Below are 17,392 nucleotides of genomic sequence, written 5' to 3'. Positions count from 1 at the left end.
GTGGTAATAAAAGTAAAAAAACTGAGTCTGAGTACAGAAGCTATGTACAAATTAAACCTAACATTACCAAGTCAGCATGAATATAGCAACACTACACACTACCCATGTCAATGTCAGCCTATTCTTGGTCCTTTCAGACAGGCATCATTTCTGGATTTTGTTTAATCAAGGTACCCTCTGCTATTGTACTCAAAAAAGGCTAGCTGCCACCGTTTTTATTCGCAGAACAAGAGAGTGGTAGCCTTACATCTTCTGACAGTGGCTTCCTTCAATTAAATGTCAACCGAGATTTTCTTAAGGACAATCAGCAAAGAAGCAGTTGCCCACGGCTGCAGCAGCTACTTTCAATTTCGAGCATCTTCACCATGCAATGAATGGTACAGAAGCACTTTCGTAATGTACTTCAAGGGCCTGCCCTCTTCATATTTGGCTACGGCAATCAGATCACTTAGTACCCTCCAATCCTTCTGTACCAATTCCATCTCTATATTTACCCACCCGCCATTATTCCTCCTTGCACTGCTTCTCATCCTCTCCCTCTCTCATTACTCTGTGTAGGTCCATTCTCTCTAGAAGCCATACTATCACGGACGCTGCCATGACTGGCAAGCAGGTAACCCTAAACAGGTACTGTCTGAAAATGTAGGCCTCAACATATCAGCTTGAACGTGTTAAAGCCTGCACAATCAATGTGTCCAGTCATCAGAAAAGATAGCTTTGGTTCCTACACTGCAATATTTCGCCAATTTTCACAAAATCCGTTTTCCTTTCAAAACTATTTTCCTCTTCAGTTTTGTCATATATACATGAAAATGGCCTTATGCACAAGGAATTTGTGGGAGGATTTCATAGGTGAAGTATGAAATCCAATGGATCAAACTACAGTAGTATTAAGTAACATGACAAGCTAGCAGTGATGAAGTTTCTATTAGAGCCCTGCTTTTATGACTACACATTAAATTTTATATAAAAATATATAAAAAAAAAAACAGGACAAAAACTGATGCAGGTTGGGCGTAGATTACTATTGTTAATAAGCAAACCATACAACGCATGATTTCAGCTACCAAGCAGAATTAGTAAACAGAGACAAAATAAAATGGCAAGCCTGATAACACCGGTAATGACATTATTTAATCTCACCGGTTTTACAAGATTACATATAGATGTACAAGCACTCCGTGACTATGAGGAAAGCGAATAGATGATGCAAACACACCGGGATGAAACTACAATGCACTACTTCTTCCGCATCTCCTTGCAACAGATGACATAGCGCTGTGCAACCGCAAGTGGAGGTGAGTAACCCTCAGGGTAAGATGAGTCCTCAAAAAGAACGAGGTAGTCGTCCTGAGGACCGCTGGGAGGCTCATGCACAAGAGCTCGGTAAAAGCAGGTGGTCTGCGGATACAGCGCCATCACAAGCGTCCCTTTGGCGAAAAGTGCGGTCGGGTCCGTCAGGGGATTTGCACGCTGCAGAGGCAGGGGCACGACTCGGCGCCGACTGAGCGTGTGTCGCTCCTTCTGTTCCTCGTCGATGTCGTCCACGTCATACTTGGCGCTGTTGTGGCTGTAATGAAGCACCTCCGCCAGAATCCAGTTCTCCTCGTCCTCTGGACCCCGAGCTAGGGCCGCCACCATGTCCCCAACCTAATGGAGCAACAAGTGATCATGCAGGATTGTTCCTTTCTGAGATGCCAAAGCCACAGAGAACCACGGCGTAGCAAAAGCAGCTGACACCTAAGCGACATAGAAACCAAGGTGATGCAGCTTACCTTGGCCACGTAATTAGGCTCAGCTGGAATGGCACCACACAGAGGCGGTGGCTTCTCATCTTCTTTCCCGATAAAGAGGGGCAACGTCAGTGCATTCTGCTGCAGCATTTTCATCAAGGCCCCTCGACGGAGAGCCTCCTTGGGACGCTCTGAAAAAGACGTGCTCCGTCTGCCTACGCTGCCTGGAACACGTGAGGCACAACGGAATAAAGTTATACCACAGCACTGCCAACACAAGGGTACGCAACCCCCGAGGAGGAAAAGGTCTCTCGTTTGCATGCAAGCTCTTTGCTGGCCAAGAGGGCATGCTTTCGGAAAAATGTGTCCGGTAGCCATGACAGCAACAGAGATGCAGCGACTGCATGGTACAAAAGTGCAAGGCGTCACAAAGCCTGATGCAAAGCTCACAACTCTAAAAAAGAGAGACAAAATGCACTTGTTACCGGAGAAAGAGTGTGCCAGAGTGGCTTGCATGCTCAGATGTTGCAATCATGCGCTTACTGAGCGGGACAGAAGAATTCCCATATTGTTTATCGTCGTCTACCCTACCCGCGTGCTTTTACAGCCAAGGAACGCTTAAGAATACAACACAACCAAGTTTTACTGAAGTGACTATGGCATTGCCAGAAGACATAGAAAAGCTCATTTGTAACGATGACCTCCAACATAATGCTCACTGCCCAAAGCTGGAGATATGCACGTTTACAACTGACAAGAATACCACAACAGTTGAGAAAAAGAAGTGAAACAAATGCGAAGTGTTGACAATCATCAACCTTCCCTTTGTTGCCTGTCATTCCTCAAATAAACAAACTTTATGCACAAGAAAAAAAAAAAACACCAGCTGCCACAAGCTTGGCAGGTTGCAATGAATATCATGTCTCCATAATGCTCGCTTCAACTTCTCTACACATGTTGTTTGCGTTTAGGGCATATAGTTATTTTTATAACAAACAGAATGGTACAACAGGAAGACTGGCAGTTGAACAGAGGGTAAAAGTATCTGGGTGGGGTCGTTGGGAGAGGGTGAATTTCACCTAGCTGATGACGACAACGATGAGAGTAAGCAGTCAATCATTTGTCACTTCGTTTATACTTTATGTATTGTAGACACTGCAATTATGCAATGCTAGCATACCCAAATCAAAAACTTCAACATCAAGTATGAGAGTGTTTAGCCATCTGGTAAAGTACAGCCACAACCGATCTGAGGCATTGCAAAAAGGCACACCTGAATTTTTGGCAGCAATGCGGCGTTCATTACGAATGGTTCGTATCTCGAAAATGATCTCCAGGGCCTTGCGAAGCAGCTCTTCCTCACTTTCAGCGTCCTGCAGAGCGGTCTTGTATTGGCCCCGCAACTTGGATTTGTAGTACGGCGACAGCTTCTGCTCCTGCTGGATGCGTTCGTGGGTCTTGGTGATGTTAGTCAGGTTGTGTTCGCTGCGGTTTCGCTCCTCCTGCAAAAAAATGCAGCCTTGTGCCTTTCAAAGGCGGTCCAAGAGCTAAGAGAACAAACACAAATAACTGTCTATATCCCATGAGCCAATTAGCAGCACTGTCACAAAGAAACCTGATCTCAAGTCAATGCGCACAGATAGAAATACCATTGTTTTTCATTTCAAATGAACATACTAAATACCCTTAACCCTGAGCGGTTTAGGTTCTGTGCAAATTGCAGTTAACAGCTGCAACCATGTACATTGGTGATGCCATCATATAGTTTACATCTTTATTTTATCTGAAACATTACTATCACGCCCCTTTTCTACTTCCTCTACACTTTCCCAGTGCAGAGCAACAGGTCAGTGTGATTAAGTGTGTTGACATAAAGGCAATTAAGGCCAAAAAGCACTGGAAAGTAACCATGGATGAGCTCAGTAGAAAAAGTCATGACAATTTGATAGATACTATTAGCCATGAGTGACATTAGAAAAAAAAAAAAAAAGCAAGAGTGTCCACAAAAAAGAATTATCAAAAATGAGCATCACTTATGCAGTATAAAGTTCAGGACTTATGCCCACAGTTCATTTCACTCTCTGAGAGCCGCCTATGGGAAGTCAGTCACCAACGATCTATAGTTTTCAACCGTTGCCGGATTAAAATTTCCATTCATTGGAGCATGTGACCCATCCCAGGAGGTAGTTTGACATCAACGGTTTTTATCTGCATGTAGCTCACTTTTTATTGGCGAAGACGGAGAGAAGGGGGAGGTGGGGTCTAATCGTCTACTGAGGGCGCCAAGTCTGCCTCGTACCTTAACTGTGTCGAACCTGTGCCGTCATTCTTTAAACTGTAGGTAAAGAGGGAGGGAGAGGGCTGCAGCAAAAAATGGCAGCCACTAATGGAGAATCTTGTGTATGCCTATAAGCGCAGTGGCCTCAAATGTAAATAATAATGGCCTTAAGGTCACGTCAGGACAGGCTAAGAATTCCATGAGTCGCATGATTCGACTGCTTCTACTACAGAGTGTTTTAATGACAGCAATAGCCAACAGCCTCGAGATGACTGCATGCACTCTGACTTCAGCTCCAACGATGAATCGGGCAACAGCCTGCTTATAACTTCGACTAGAGGCCCTCTAATTTCAGCTCACTCTTGAGCAGTTATGAGTGCTCACTGCGTGTTCTGTTCGTTTTTATCTATATTCGTAAGGGTTTCAATAATGAGGAGAGCTTCAATACGTGTGATGGCTTCTCCAGAACTCCAACCAAGTGCAAATTATTTCGGCCTCATTGAGCTAGGTTGAACCCCATAGCTTTCAGAAAACAGCTCTTTGGGCAGATTTTCAATTTTGATGGCTACCAAGAACAGTTCAAAAATGCAGAAACTGTAACCTATGCTATGAGCAGAGGAAGGCAGAACTGAAAACAATCATATTGTTAGCAGGTCGCAATATTATGAAAACGACACGTCTACAAGATGGGCTTCACAGCGTAACATATGTTTCTTGGTAATTTTGCTTCGCTGCAAGCTGCTGATGCAGTTAGGAGCGTGGGTACACCAGGCTCACAACACTTTTTCAAAATTTAGCACATTTTGTGCAGTTTGAACAGTTCTCCTGTTTACCTTTCATGCTACTTTTTGAGCAAATTTGCAGAGGGATCTTTTTCTTCATATCAAAATATTTCGTATACCCTTGAAAGGCAGTCTAAATAGCTACATTTTAGTACATGTTATTATAGCAGGATCATTTTAAAATTAGTAGTAGTGCATATAGTGCGAAGAGAGGAGAACCTATTGTCGCTAAGGGTGACAATTCCAAGGGAATGAAAACGTAGCAGGGGGCAGCAGGAAGTTAGGTGGGTGGATGAGGTTAAGAAGTTCGCAGAGGTCAAGTGGACGCAGCTAGCACAGGACTGAGTTAGTAATATGGAAGAGGTCTTCACCCCGCAGGGGGTATAATCCGACTGATGATGATAGTAATAATTTTTTGAATACCCCTCACAGTCACCTGTTTCTCCATAGTCCCAAAACAATTAAAACAAAAATTAAGTGCCAAAATTTTTCAAACTTGGAAAAGATGTAGCATATTTTGTATATTCTGAATTGCTTATTACATTTCTAAATTTTTATATCTGTATCATATTTCATGTCATTTCTTTTTCAGTATATTTGAACTGAGTTTTTTTTTTTTTTTCATGTTATGTATGATATTTAAGTGAAACGATGGTTATACCAGAGGCCTTCAATGCTTTTTATGGTCATGAAACTCCGGCCAAAGTTTCATATAGGGACAAAGCGTGCCGCTAGTGGCACAGCTGTTCCAGAGGGGGCACGAAACGGTCGTGCGAGTCCTGTATACGCAGCGTTGTTTTTTGGTCAACAGGCTACCGTTCTCTTGGTGTTTGCGCTTTTGGAAGGGTGGTATTGAGCTCTTCATGGACGATAATTTGCCGATTACCTGAAAGCTTGTCTACAGCAAGAAGATACTAAAAGCTGTGTGATTGACAGCGGCTGCTAGTAAATTCTGCTAGCTGCCATTTTCTGACGAAACACACGCCTACATTTACTCGCTGCTTGTTGTGAAACAGATTCTCGTACATGAGTCGTACGTGACTTTCGCACATTTGGTTTTTACCCCTACATGTCTGCAATGTCGCTCTGGAAGGTTTCATCGTGGTCAGTAATATGTTTACATGTGCCTGGCTTGTGGCGGTTTGGCCAGTCTTTGCTTTCGTGCATTACATTTAGCGTATGCTTATGGAAGGCACTTACCTTGCAAAAAACAAAGGAATCTCACTGCTACGGAAATAAGATGTGGCAGGATCTGAAGACCCGAGAGTGAGCTACAGAAGCAATCACATGACAAAAGCATCCGCACTTTTGAGAGCGCTATTTAAAAGTGTTTTGTTTATCTGCTAATACTTGCGGAGAAGGCAAAGTCAGATGCTGAGACTTGCTACATAAGCCACATATTTTTTTTTTTTACTTTGTCACGCTGCGACGACGAGAAAGACGCGGGCAGTGCCATAAGAACAGGACGCTGGCGAAAACTACGCTGGCAAAAGCTACAGGCACAAAGAGCAGTTACTGTGCATACAATGCAACATGGGGCTTCAGGTGTGCATGATTCTCTAAAATTAAGTGATAATACGGTGAAATATGAAATATACTGAGAAATGCACACAGTCTATTCAATATGTGGCAATATTGTAACAGTAGAACCGGGGTCAGCACGGGTCTGGTCGCGGCGAGGCGAGGAATAGCGAGGGTCATGGTTTCCGCGACGGTTGATGTAGGTGAACTGACGAGATGGCGTATACCAGCGGCTACGGCAGTGACGGAAAATGTGGCCTATGCGGGAACAAGTAAAATCGATGGGGCGATTGTCATGGGTACGCCATTCATTTGGGTTGTGGTATCGATATCAGGGCGAGAAACCGGCGCTGGATGAAGCAGCAGCAATCACTGGAGGGGCAGGTCCTGAATCCACGGTGTCGGTGGCGCTGGCAGAAGGGAGGCACATATTCGCAACTTCTTGGCGAACAACAGCCTTAATAAGTGATATAGTAGCCAGGATGTTGTCAGGTGTATGCAACAGTGAGGCCACGGGAGTCATTGCCTCAAGCTCTTGGCGGACAATGCGTGTCAAAGTGCTGTCGTTAGCAGGCGGTCGAGGAGTCGGGAGATCGATACAGAAGGAGCTAGCAGCCGTGTTCAGCAGCCGGTCGAAACAGTGAGATATGCGCCTCTGCTTCGCCTGCTCGAAACGTCGGCACACCTGCAGCACAGAGTCCACAGTGGAGCAATCCCTGCACAACAGAAGGTTGAAGGCATCGTCGGCAATGCCTTTTACTATATGGCCGACTTTATCCTCCTCAGGCATGCCTTGGTCGACTTGGCGGCATAGAGACAGGACGTCTTGTATGCAAGTGAGATAAGACTCCGTAGACGTTTGGGCGTGAGAGGCGAGCGCTTTCTTGGCGGTGATGTGGCGGCCAATAGGTTTTCCGAACAGGTCGTGTAGCTTCTGTTTGCAGATATCCCAAGATGTTAGGTCGTCTTCGTGGGTTTCAAACCACACCCGAGCGGTCCCAGCCAAGTCGAAGATTACATCCGCGAGCATGAGTGTGGGATCCCACCGGTTGTGCTTACTCACGCGCTCGTATAGGGCTAGCCAGTCGTCTACGTCGACGTCGTCGGTCCCGCAGAAGGTTCCGGGGTCACGGGGGTGGGCCATGACAACAGCAGGTGCGGCGGCTGTAGAGGTACCGATGTGGCGGCCGCTGCGGAGATCCAGCTTGTGACAGGGGATCGAATAGATTCACCTCCACCAAGAGATGTTACGTGGAAGATCTACAGTCTGAAAGCTCTCCGCACAGCTAACGTTGATGAGGGCACCGATTTCACAACACTCAGCGTCGTCGTCTTCTCGGAGTCTGTTGCACTTCTTCATCCTCATCACGAAGAGCGAATACAGTTAAGTAACAATATGTTCACATTAAAAGAAAAGTATTTATTTGATACTAAGGAACGACGTGTAATAAATAACAAATGCTTATGGTTTCTACAAAAATGTCAAGATAAGAAGCCATACAAATCTCTAAAGAACACACATCATTTATTATGCATACATAGGCCATGAAATAAAAAATGAGAATGTAATTATATACGAATATAATGAAGATGTGCAAGTTTTCACATCAGCAAATGCAGAATACACATGCTTCCAATCATGTGTTCAGGACAGAAAAAAAACCCATTATGATGGCAGCGAGTCGCCAATTTTAATGATGATGGCAGCCTTAATGTCGCAAAACTGGCGACATTAAGGCGACTTAAGGCGGCTTTTAAGCAGGCTTCCTGCAACCACCTGCTGGGCATGCATATCGCTTTGTTGCTCAAGCCTTTTTTGTTTTTCTCGTGTAAGAAAGTGTAATTGCACCTTAAGAAAAAGTGCACCACCTCTGCTATGGTGCTCACATGATGCGCCTGAGTTTGTTTCTCGCGTTGCAGAGACACAGACTGTCCGTAGACTACAAACTCGTCGGTCTGAATAATATCCGTGGGGTCAAAATGCCTCTCGCAGAAAAGGACATGCTTTGAGTCGAAACTAAATCCACCGATTTCCAGTTTTGGTATCGCCCGCTTCCATATTTCACGCTGCTTGGCGTCGCTCGACAAACAGTACAGTGAGGCCTTCTGCTGCGTTCCTCTATAGAACGGCAACCCGTCATACAGCAGGTCTTCGGCATTGCAGGCTAGCGCGTCACATTCACTGCAGTATTAGTGAATGGAGGCAAAATTAGGAGCGAAAATACTAGTTGTCACAGTGCCGGCATCATGCTCCGCCTGTAACCTCGTGGCTTCAACGACGCTGGCTTAGCCCCCACAGTGCTAGCGCCACCTCGCGGAAGGCGCGGTAAACATATGAAGCTCTCCCATAGCGTTATGGAGGAATTTCCTGACCATAAAAGCATTGAAGGACTCTGGTTATACCTATGAAAGACCATTTAAATAGCTATATTTTGGCATGTGTTATTGCAAGATTTTATTTTTTTCCATGAAAACTACAGAATTTGCCATGCTTTCTATGGTCCAAAAAAAGTTAAAAAAAAAAGAGGGATATATTGACCCGTGCATTAGAGGTAGAAGAAGAAGGAGCGCAATCGGACGAAGTAGACGACATTGAAGTGTGGGCACCGTTGCTGGTACTCTCATTTGCTGGCTGAACTGTCTCGGTGCCCTCGCTCAGCGGCCACAGTAGCCTTTCTGTGTAACAGCTGTTACACATCTGGTGGAGGTGCTGGGTATACACTTCCCAACCTGCGTGCGCCTACTTGCAATATATATATATATATATATAAAAAGTTGGGCGTATTTGTAAATTAAATTACTGAACCTATTGTAAGGAAGAATTTAGGGTGGAATAGGATGCACTGCTTGTACACTTCAGCACAAATAAACATAACAAATAAAGAATGCATTCTTTTCGCTCTCATGTTAATTACACTCAATGACAGCATGCACAGCAATGTCCTTATGTCCTTATTCCCAGATTTCTCACACATGGGGCAAAGCTTGGACATTAGAAGTAATGAGTGCGTACAGTGTGAATAACCTATCCTCAGTCTTACCAAAGCCACTCCAATCAAACAACTCTTGAACGGTTCCTTCCGACTACCCCCATGATCAACAAGACAAAGAATTAAAAGCTAGAGTCACCTCCTCACTTTTAGCTGCAAATAACCACCCCTTCCGCCTGAACTAACCGCCTGTTAAATGGCATGTTGTTTAAGCTGTAGAAGCAGTGCAGTGCATAGTTCATAAGTGATAGGGTACAGATGCACGGAGATTACAATGTTAATGATGTATCATGCAGGTTATTGGACACATAGAAGAACTCAATGGAAGACAAACCAAGGTTAAGCCTCATATGCGAGGTAAACTTACAACAACTGGAAAGCAGATACAAACCCCTCAATATCATCCTCACTATCACCACCATTGTTCCACAATGCAGAAGCTATAGCAATTATAGCATAATGTACCAGACATCTACTTTAGAGTTTGCAGCAGGCAACTGCTTCAGTAGATCATGACATCTATGTTTCACTGTATAGAGCTGCCAGGGAAATGTCCAATACTGAAGGTCTGAGCGACCTATATACATTTTATGACCCTCGGAGAAATCGGTTTGACTAGGCTGTTGAGGTGGGCAGTCGCCAACTGTTTCCTGCACTACGAGAGCAGCCCAGCGCCCTTCACCCCTTTGTGAAATTGTGTACAATTACAATCCACAAAGCCAGCTTTGTACTTAGCTAGTGCTTGTCAATTAATGTGTGCTCGTGTACATGGTTCGGTGCATAATTTCAATGCTTTGTAATAAAAAAAGTTAAACCCTACATCCTTGAAGAATTTCCCCTGCATCCTTGAGAGATTTACTGGCTCTGCTGACATATAACTCTGGCAGCTACTGCTCTGACGACATTTGCTGTTCCCATAGGCAGGTTATACAGAAACACAAAGCAAAAATGTGACAGCATATAAGATCTTGCTCTAGTGATACATAGCTTGGTGAAAAGCAGCAGCACTTCTGTTCCCCCCCCCCCCCTTCCTGTTTTGTCAAGGTCTTTTGTGTGCCACATGTTAAGAAAGTTACGCAACCCACAGACGAGGCTAATTACCTTTCCCATATTATGCCCCTGTTGGAACTAAATGGCGATAACAAGCCTCGGCGCTAGCTGCCATGAAATGTTTGCATGCATAAACTCTGACGCACAGCAGACTATGGTAGCATGTTTTTATTGTTCTTCATGCTTTCTTCATGTTTGCTTTTGGCAAGAAAGTCTGTAGTTTGTCATCGTCACTGGCGGCTGGATGTTAGAGATCTCGTTGCCTCTGCACCGTGGAATATCGTTCTTCTTGAGGAAAAGGATAAGTGTGATGATTAGGGCTGGTTGTTGTGCTCAGAGACATCTCAATGATATGAGCATTGCTTTGTTAATGTTATTTGATACACGTGCTCTCAACAAGCTAGGAAATGAAATAGAGCGCAGATAAATCACTGATGCGCAGTGCTTGTCATCGTGAAAGAAAAAGTCTCTGTTGGTGCCAACTGCCGATCAAGGCCAAAAGTGAGTGCGTGTCCCATTTAGAACATTGATACTAATTCTGCATGTTAGTGAATAAAAAACACATAACTGCTGTGCGTGAAAGTTCATGAGCATGTGTGCAAACAGATGTTACGTCCTATTTGGTTTTAGCAACAAGCGGCTCCTTCAAAGGTGATTGATGGAAACCACGGCTGCACACCGGCTTAGCAATATAGGTGAAGGATGCATCAAAACCAGAGTGGCAGCGCATGGCCAGGAGCCAAGTATCTTAAACCATGTGTTATCAGCAGGCGTCACTTTAACACCCAAACCACACCTTTAGAGTGCTCAACATTCAAATCTCAAAGAGCCCTATGGAAGATTGACAAATATGCTGCCCCGAAGAGGCGCCATTCCATATCTGTTCAGCCCTCTTTGGGAGAGGGGAAAAAAAAAATTGTAAGGTGGGATATTTATCTTACCTGGCATTGCTGTATGACATGGGTCAGCTCCCGGAGCTTCTCCTGTATGGCAACACTGTCTGTTTCTTTCTGCATGGCAGTTGCTAGGACTGCTCAAGGTGCCTTAGAGACACAAAGAGGCCTGTGACAACTGCACACACCCACGACAGGAGCCCCAGGCAGAAAATAAGCTGAAACACAAACATTTGCCTATTTCATATCAATCTCGAGAAATGGAAAAAAAAAAAAAAAGAAAAGAAAAAAAAAAAAAAAGAAGAGAACTTGTTTCAAAACAGGACAAAGGTCATTTGCTGCCTCTCTCCGCCTTTAAGACTCGACAGCATCAATGGCTGCCGGCTGCAGTAAAGCCCTTACCTAGTAGGCAGCTCCTCTTTTGGCTCACTTACATACATGCACTTCGCTGCTCACTTAATCACTATGTCCTTAATTTCTCACACATACTCTCAGCTGTAGGCCACCATACCATGCGAAAGGCCACCCAACATATATAAATGTAAAGCCCAGCTTTAACCAAGTCATACGAACGTGCCTGTGTGGCCTAGGGACCGCCTGCCTGACTCGGCACACTCGGATTCCATAGGATTCGATTTCCATTTTCCTTTCCCATTTCAAATTGAGGGCTTCCTCTGCCATGTAATGTGCTCTCGTGTCGTCACACAAGTGGGCTACCAACCACCTACCGGCAACCCACATGCCTGTGATTTCTCAGACCACAATGCCAAACCTGGATCTTATTCTGGAGAATGGGGCCTTCAACTGTCTTACATCAAAACATGGACAGGGGTGTAAGCAGTCTCAAGCATCTTGGAATAAATAAAGTCATTTAGGAGCAGCTTTGGAGCAACAAAATTAGTTTTGGAGCGATCCCATTGTCTCCGAGCATGCTTCTAGGCTCAAATGGTTTTAATAATGGCAACTTTCGCTTCCTCATTTAACTAGCAGCAAATGGAATGCTTGCTTTGACACTTCAAAATTGAAGATCATTTAACTAAAAGATTTTTACTCTTTTGTAAGATACGAAGGTGGAGTTTACCACTCTGATGCCCGTAAGCATTGACGCTGGTTCGAAGTTAGCATCAAAAAACAATAAATTTCTGCTTTCTATCTAGTGCATATTCTTTTTGATCCAACGCCTCTGCTGATAAATTTTTGGGCACTGGTCAGCAATGCCTTCAGGGAGGATACATGACACTGATGTGTAGCCCTTTCCTCCTTCAGATTCATTATTCGATGGTGTTCTGCCAGTGGCTGCTCACATTATTGCTTGAGCTACGCTGGGGCTTCCTTAGCTTGAGCATGCTGGCTATACTAACATCCCTATGGCTCCCCAACAGTCTTGAGAACACATTCAGTGATTGGCATCTAAGCGGCGTCACCCCCATATGAGCTCCAAGTATGCTTTTTGTCTGGCATAGACATGACAGGGCTTGATGGTGATGCACCTGCTTGTTTTCACAGCCGAACCATTAGAAGCAACTCATGTAGTTCTTTGCAGCTGGTCAAGTTTCAAAATGGCTCGTAGTAGTTTGTGGTATCCGCTTCACTCGCTGCTCCCATTTCCCTCACCACTGGTGATTCAAAAGGCTGGGAAAAGGTGCTATATCAAGTGCACAGAACATTTTTTTGTAATCAATTCCCTCCAACTGCTTGTGGCTTACTTTAAATTTCCTTGTAAGCAAACACTATGCTGCATACTAGTTAACGTAGAAAGACGGGCTAGTTGGTCTTGGTAAGTAGAGTGCATATTTTGTCAGCGTAAAATTAAAGACAGGACTAAAGGAGAAAGACAAGGGACAAACTCTGAACTTCAACTGCATGCTGCATGCTCATCTAGTTTATGAAAAATTTTATATCTATTAGGCACAGCATGAGATGCATTACATCTCTGCCACCGGTGTGTTGCAATCATTTTGACTACAGCAACCGCCATACCATGTATACGCAACTCACAGTAGACCATTGCCCGGTTGTGCTTCTGGTTTGGTTTGGTTTGTGGGGTTTAACATCCCAAGGCGACTCAGGCCATGAGACACGCCGTAGCGGAGGACTCTGGAAATTTCGACCCTGGGGTTCTTTAACGTGCACTGAGATCGCACAGCACACGAGCGCCTTGCTGTTCGCCTCAATTGAAAAACGGCCGCCGAGGCCGAGATTCGATCCCGCATCCTAATTGGGCACAGTAGTCGAGCGCCGTAACCACTGCGCCACCCCGACGGGGTTTACCTCTGACTGCATTTCTTGTAGTCAATACCACCAATTTCCCACTGTGCAGCAAAACCGTGGTCTACTAAATTTGATAGCAAAACACTGAGGAAGCCAAGTTGGAGCAGTTTTGGAAAAATATTGCGTTTTGGAGCAGACTGGGGAAGGGATCAGCACTTCCACCGCTGCATGAACTAAAAGGGCGGATCTCAACATTTATATAAACGCGCGAAGTTTGCCGACATAAACTATTTGGCCTGACACGAAGTCGATTCATCCCGAGATTGCAGGATGCAGGTGTAAATGCCGCGAGAAAGAGTCAAAACAATCCTGTTAAATGTCAACCTCGCATGATCTAACCGGTACTGTGACGAGATAGACATAACTTCAAACTTAAAGGCAGCTGTCTGCTTCCACAAAGGAACGAATTCTGTTATTTTTACACTGAAGTTGAAAACGTCTGCTTATTTACGCCTAGTGAAAAAATGCTCTGAAAACAGGAAGAGCTGGTCCCACACGTAATAATTAATATATTATTTGTTGAACGCTTACATCATGATGCCTTCTATACTCATTCCAGGTAAACCTGAGTTGATCGCTTTTGAATACCTCAACGCACCGAAGAGAAACAACACTCTCGCCACACATCGTTGATAGCGCAGTACAAAAATGTGGAGCCTACCCCGTCAAGTGTGCGTCGCACGGCCCTACGGCTAGTTGTCATGAAGAGTCCCCGTAGATATAAAAGTTTCCTGCTGAAATGCTTCCAAAAAAGACTAAGATAGTGAACGTATAAAAGCTACATTTCAAAGGCAACAGTACACACTACACACTAAAGTTGCGAGTGCACAACAAACAGTTGACAACAAACGGCTTTACAAACACCAACGCCCCACAAGCCGCAGCTCGCAATGAAGCAGTTAACGCCAGTGCCATCGCAAAACCGTCTTGACTTGGCCTGGCCATCGGCCTGGCTTGTCTTTTGATCGGTGGTTGGCGCGAGGCATTTTACATGATCACGTAGTCGTTACTGGCATGGAACTGCTCAAATCGGTCATTACGGAGAACTGTTTGACAAAAAAAGTCACCCTCCTTCGAGCACTTCGCGTCACTCTTGAGACATCTGAACCAGGGGACCTCAAAGACGTGAAGTGTGACCGTGCCATTGTTTGCGCGTTTGCCCAGTCGCTTCTGCTCGGCGGCACCCCAAAAGATTCAAGGGATGACGAAGAGCGACAGTATGAGAAGACAGACTTTCCTGGCGTGGCTGCAACCGCCTTTGAAGGACTCACCTGTGCTTACCGTTTCCTTACTGTTACAGCTCCGGAGTTTGTTGAACTGAGTGAGTTCGTGATCCCCGTGCAAGTTCTCTGTTTCGCACATTCGAACTCTGAGTTGCCATGGTGCAGCGAAGAATCAGTTGCTGCAGCAAATGCTCTAACGCTACATTTGAAGAGCGCGTTATCAGTACCCAAGCTGCTTTCCGTGTTGAAGTACATCCAACCAAAACTGAGAAAGGAGACATGGAAGAAGAACCCTTGCTATAGGCACGTCTACCAGCAAGTGCTTGCTCAGCTTTCGTTCCCCGATGTATCGGAGGCGCTTCCAGCCGTCCTGCCTCCCGCGTTACTGCTCGTAGACGACTACATGACCCATAATCAGAGGGTTGGCCTTTCTTGCATACGTCATATCGTGGTCAATGTTCCACCTAGCGAACTTGACCAACAAGGCCGTCTCGAGGTGCTGTTTGATGCACTAAAGCACTTGCTATATGTCAAAGAGCCCGATATTATAATTGAACTCCACACTTGTCTTCGGAGTTTGCTTTTCAGCGACTACTTGGATGCCCTTCGTACATCCCGCATGAAAGATGAGAAGCGCCAGAAAATGGCAGATGATGTGTACAACGAGCTGCTCACTGCAGCCGAGGTGGAACAGACGTTTTCCCTGAGAAAAGCTTACTCCAGCCAGCTTTCACCTTATATTAAGTGCCTTGGACTGGATGTTGTCAAGTACATGAACAAGACACTGAGGGTCCTGTTGGAATATGTGGAGGTGTATGACACTGAAGAGCAAGCCTGTAGGCAAAATGCATTACTGTCATTGGCTACGCTGATCAAACATGCATGGCCCAGAATCCAGTTCCATTTCAGGAGCATCACAGAGAGCCTCTTTAAGTTGGCGTATGACCTGGACGAGCATGTCCAGTCTGTACTGTGGGAAGAGATTGGCGAGTGCCTTGGTCTCTTGCAAATATCTTGTCCTGACCAGTTCCAAAACTTTAAAGCAGACCTAGAGTTGCTGAAAGAAAGAGACATCCCCGGCATTGCATCATTGCTTGCATGTATGGACAGCAAACAACAGCGCTGCTAAAGAGACACTTGACACAGACACAATGAATAAAGCCAGTTTATTGGTGCCTTGAATACTTTGCCTGTCACAGAGCTATGGTAAAGGCTCATGCATAAGTTTGCTTCATGAATATGATCTGTTGTAGCATGTAGGAACAAGGGATAGGGTTGTGCTGTTGAACTGTACTGGTATTACATTGCTTCAACACACAAGTGGCCTGGCCTATCTACAAAGTGGGCTGTAATTGTACGAACAAAGTATGCTTATGCAACACATCTTCAGAACATACAAAAGAGATGAAGTGCCTTTATCTTTACTCAACACATTAAACATTCTGTCGGATGCATTGTAGCATGTGTTACCTTCACAACAGTGCTCATTACTTCGCAGGTCATGTAAAGCCACTCACACAAGCCATATAAATATTTGTGGCTGTAACAAAATATTCACAGCACATGTAAGACCTGCAAAGTTGTTTCAAGAAGGGGAGATAACTTGATGTGTGTAAATGCTCACTGGTACTGGCTTGAACAAACAGCAAACAATGCAGTGTTTCAGTGCATTTTCTGAGTTTTAATTTGGGACAACACCACACTGCCATTGTGTGCACAGAAGCGATTAATTTAAAAACTGTGCATTCTACTGCACTGCTGTACTGCACAGATTGCACCGAAATGCTCAAATATAAAGCACAGCTGTAGAGGTTCACCAAATGCATGTTCTGCTGTTAAAGGGGCATGGAGGACAAAAATGTAATTTTTCGTTCTTGATAAAAATGAATTATCTGGCTACATTGATTTTCGTCCAGTGGCAAGATGCATTTATCACTGAGGAAATTCTATTTAATACAATCAAGGCAGAAAGCTGAGCCAGTCGGTGTGTCATCATTAATTCCTGCCACTCAAATAAGACTTGTGACGCCCTTACCAAAAAGTATGGATTGCCATCATTTTGAGGTGAATGGCAATGAAGTGCAGTTTCTGGGATTTCGCAACCAAAAATCAGTGTTGACGAATGTACCTGCGAAACGGCAGTATTGCGCCGATACATGAAGTTCCTTATTGGCATTTTCTATTTGGCAAGTCCTGTTTTTCAAATCTTTATGCTTGCCTTCTTCTGATGTACGAGAACCATTAAGCAAAAGTCAAGGATGGTGAGAGGAAACTCTATGCCTTGTTGCCATCAAAGTGGCAAGTCCAACGAAATGTTTGCTGTGACAGGCTGACTAACCGCTGCTACTCGTTGCTTCTCTTTCCTCCTGGCTGCCCTGTTCTCTCCTACTCAAGTGTACCCTGATTTATCAATGCAGTCACACAATAATCACTACAGCTGCTTCCCTGTTTCGTTCTGGGAGTGCCAAGAGCCTCAACCAATGCAAATAAATTCACAGTTGGTGTTTAGTAATTGCACAAGGTCACCAGCATTGCTACACACAGCAGAGAAACTCAGTGCCAGATGTCTTATTCCTTGCTTGTTGTAGACAGCAGCTTCTCTCGTTCGCAAAAAAGAAAGATTACCAGTCACCTAATACTATCACTAGTAT

General features: G+C 44.7%; 2 protein-coding genes across 5 annotated transcripts; one reads left to right on the top strand and one right to left on the bottom strand.

Moving 5' to 3' along the window:
• Positions 1 to 1,103: 1,103 nt before the first annotated feature.
• Positions 1,104 to 14,425, bottom strand: Sgf29 (SAGA-associated factor 29). 4 transcript variants are annotated; one of them, XM_084593588.1, is made up of 5 exons: positions 14,180 to 14,425; positions 11,296 to 11,484; positions 3,007 to 3,235; positions 1,776 to 1,957; positions 1,104 to 1,650 (listed from the first exon to the last, which is right to left on the bottom strand). In XM_084593588.1, the coding sequence occupies exons 2-5, from the start codon at positions 11,368 to 11,370 to the stop codon at positions 1,240 to 1,242; spliced, it is 897 nt and encodes a 298-aa protein (XP_084449714.1). In that variant the 5' UTR covers positions 11,371 to 11,484; positions 14,180 to 14,425; the 3' UTR covers positions 1,104 to 1,239. The 4 variants fall into 4 exon arrangements, with proteins under 4 accessions (XP_084449714.1, XP_084449722.1, XP_084449705.1 ...); XM_084593596.1 differs by having other exon boundaries at positions 1,776 to 1,924; positions 11,296 to 11,465; XM_084593579.1 differs by lacking the exon at positions 14,180 to 14,425 and adding an exon at positions 14,050 to 14,164 and having other exon boundaries at positions 11,296 to 11,465.
• Positions 14,426 to 14,459: 34 nt separating this feature from the next.
• On the top strand, positions 14,460 to 17,344 carry LOC146208417 (TELO2-interacting protein 2-like). Its single transcript, XM_084593560.1, has one exon. The coding sequence runs from the start codon at positions 14,533 to 14,535 to the stop codon at positions 15,868 to 15,870; it is 1,338 nt and encodes a 445-aa protein (XP_084449686.1). The 5' UTR covers positions 14,460 to 14,532; the 3' UTR covers positions 15,871 to 17,344.
• Positions 17,345 to 17,392: the final 48 nt, after the last annotated feature.

The sequence above is a fragment of the Amblyomma maculatum genome, chromosome 1 (assembly GCF_055883805.1).
Source record: "Amblyomma maculatum isolate TAMU_Amacu chromosome 1, ASM5588380v1, whole genome shotgun sequence".
NCBI classification, from domain to species: Eukaryota; Metazoa; Arthropoda; class Arachnida; order Ixodida; family Ixodidae; genus Amblyomma; species Amblyomma maculatum.
This window is presented reverse-complemented; position numbering and strand designations above follow the sequence as displayed.

Excerpts from the sequence above, each read along its gene's own strand:
- Sgf29 (XM_084593588.1), bottom strand. The coding sequence starts at position 11,370 with ATGCAGAAAGAAACAGACAGTGTTGCCATACAGGAGAAGCTCCGGGAG. Across the intron at positions 1,958-3,006 it reads CATTGCTGCCAAAAATTCAG|GCAGCGTAGGCAGACGGAGC; the intron begins GTGTGCCTTTTT and ends CACGTGTTCCAG. Across the intron at positions 1,651-1,775 it reads AGCCTAATTACGTGGCCAAG|GTTGGGGACATGGTGGCGGC; the intron begins GTAAGCTGCATC and ends TTGCTCCATTAG.
- LOC146208417 (XM_084593560.1), top strand. The coding sequence starts at position 14,533 with ATGGAACTGCTCAAATCGGTCATTACGGAGAACTGTTTGACAAAAAAA.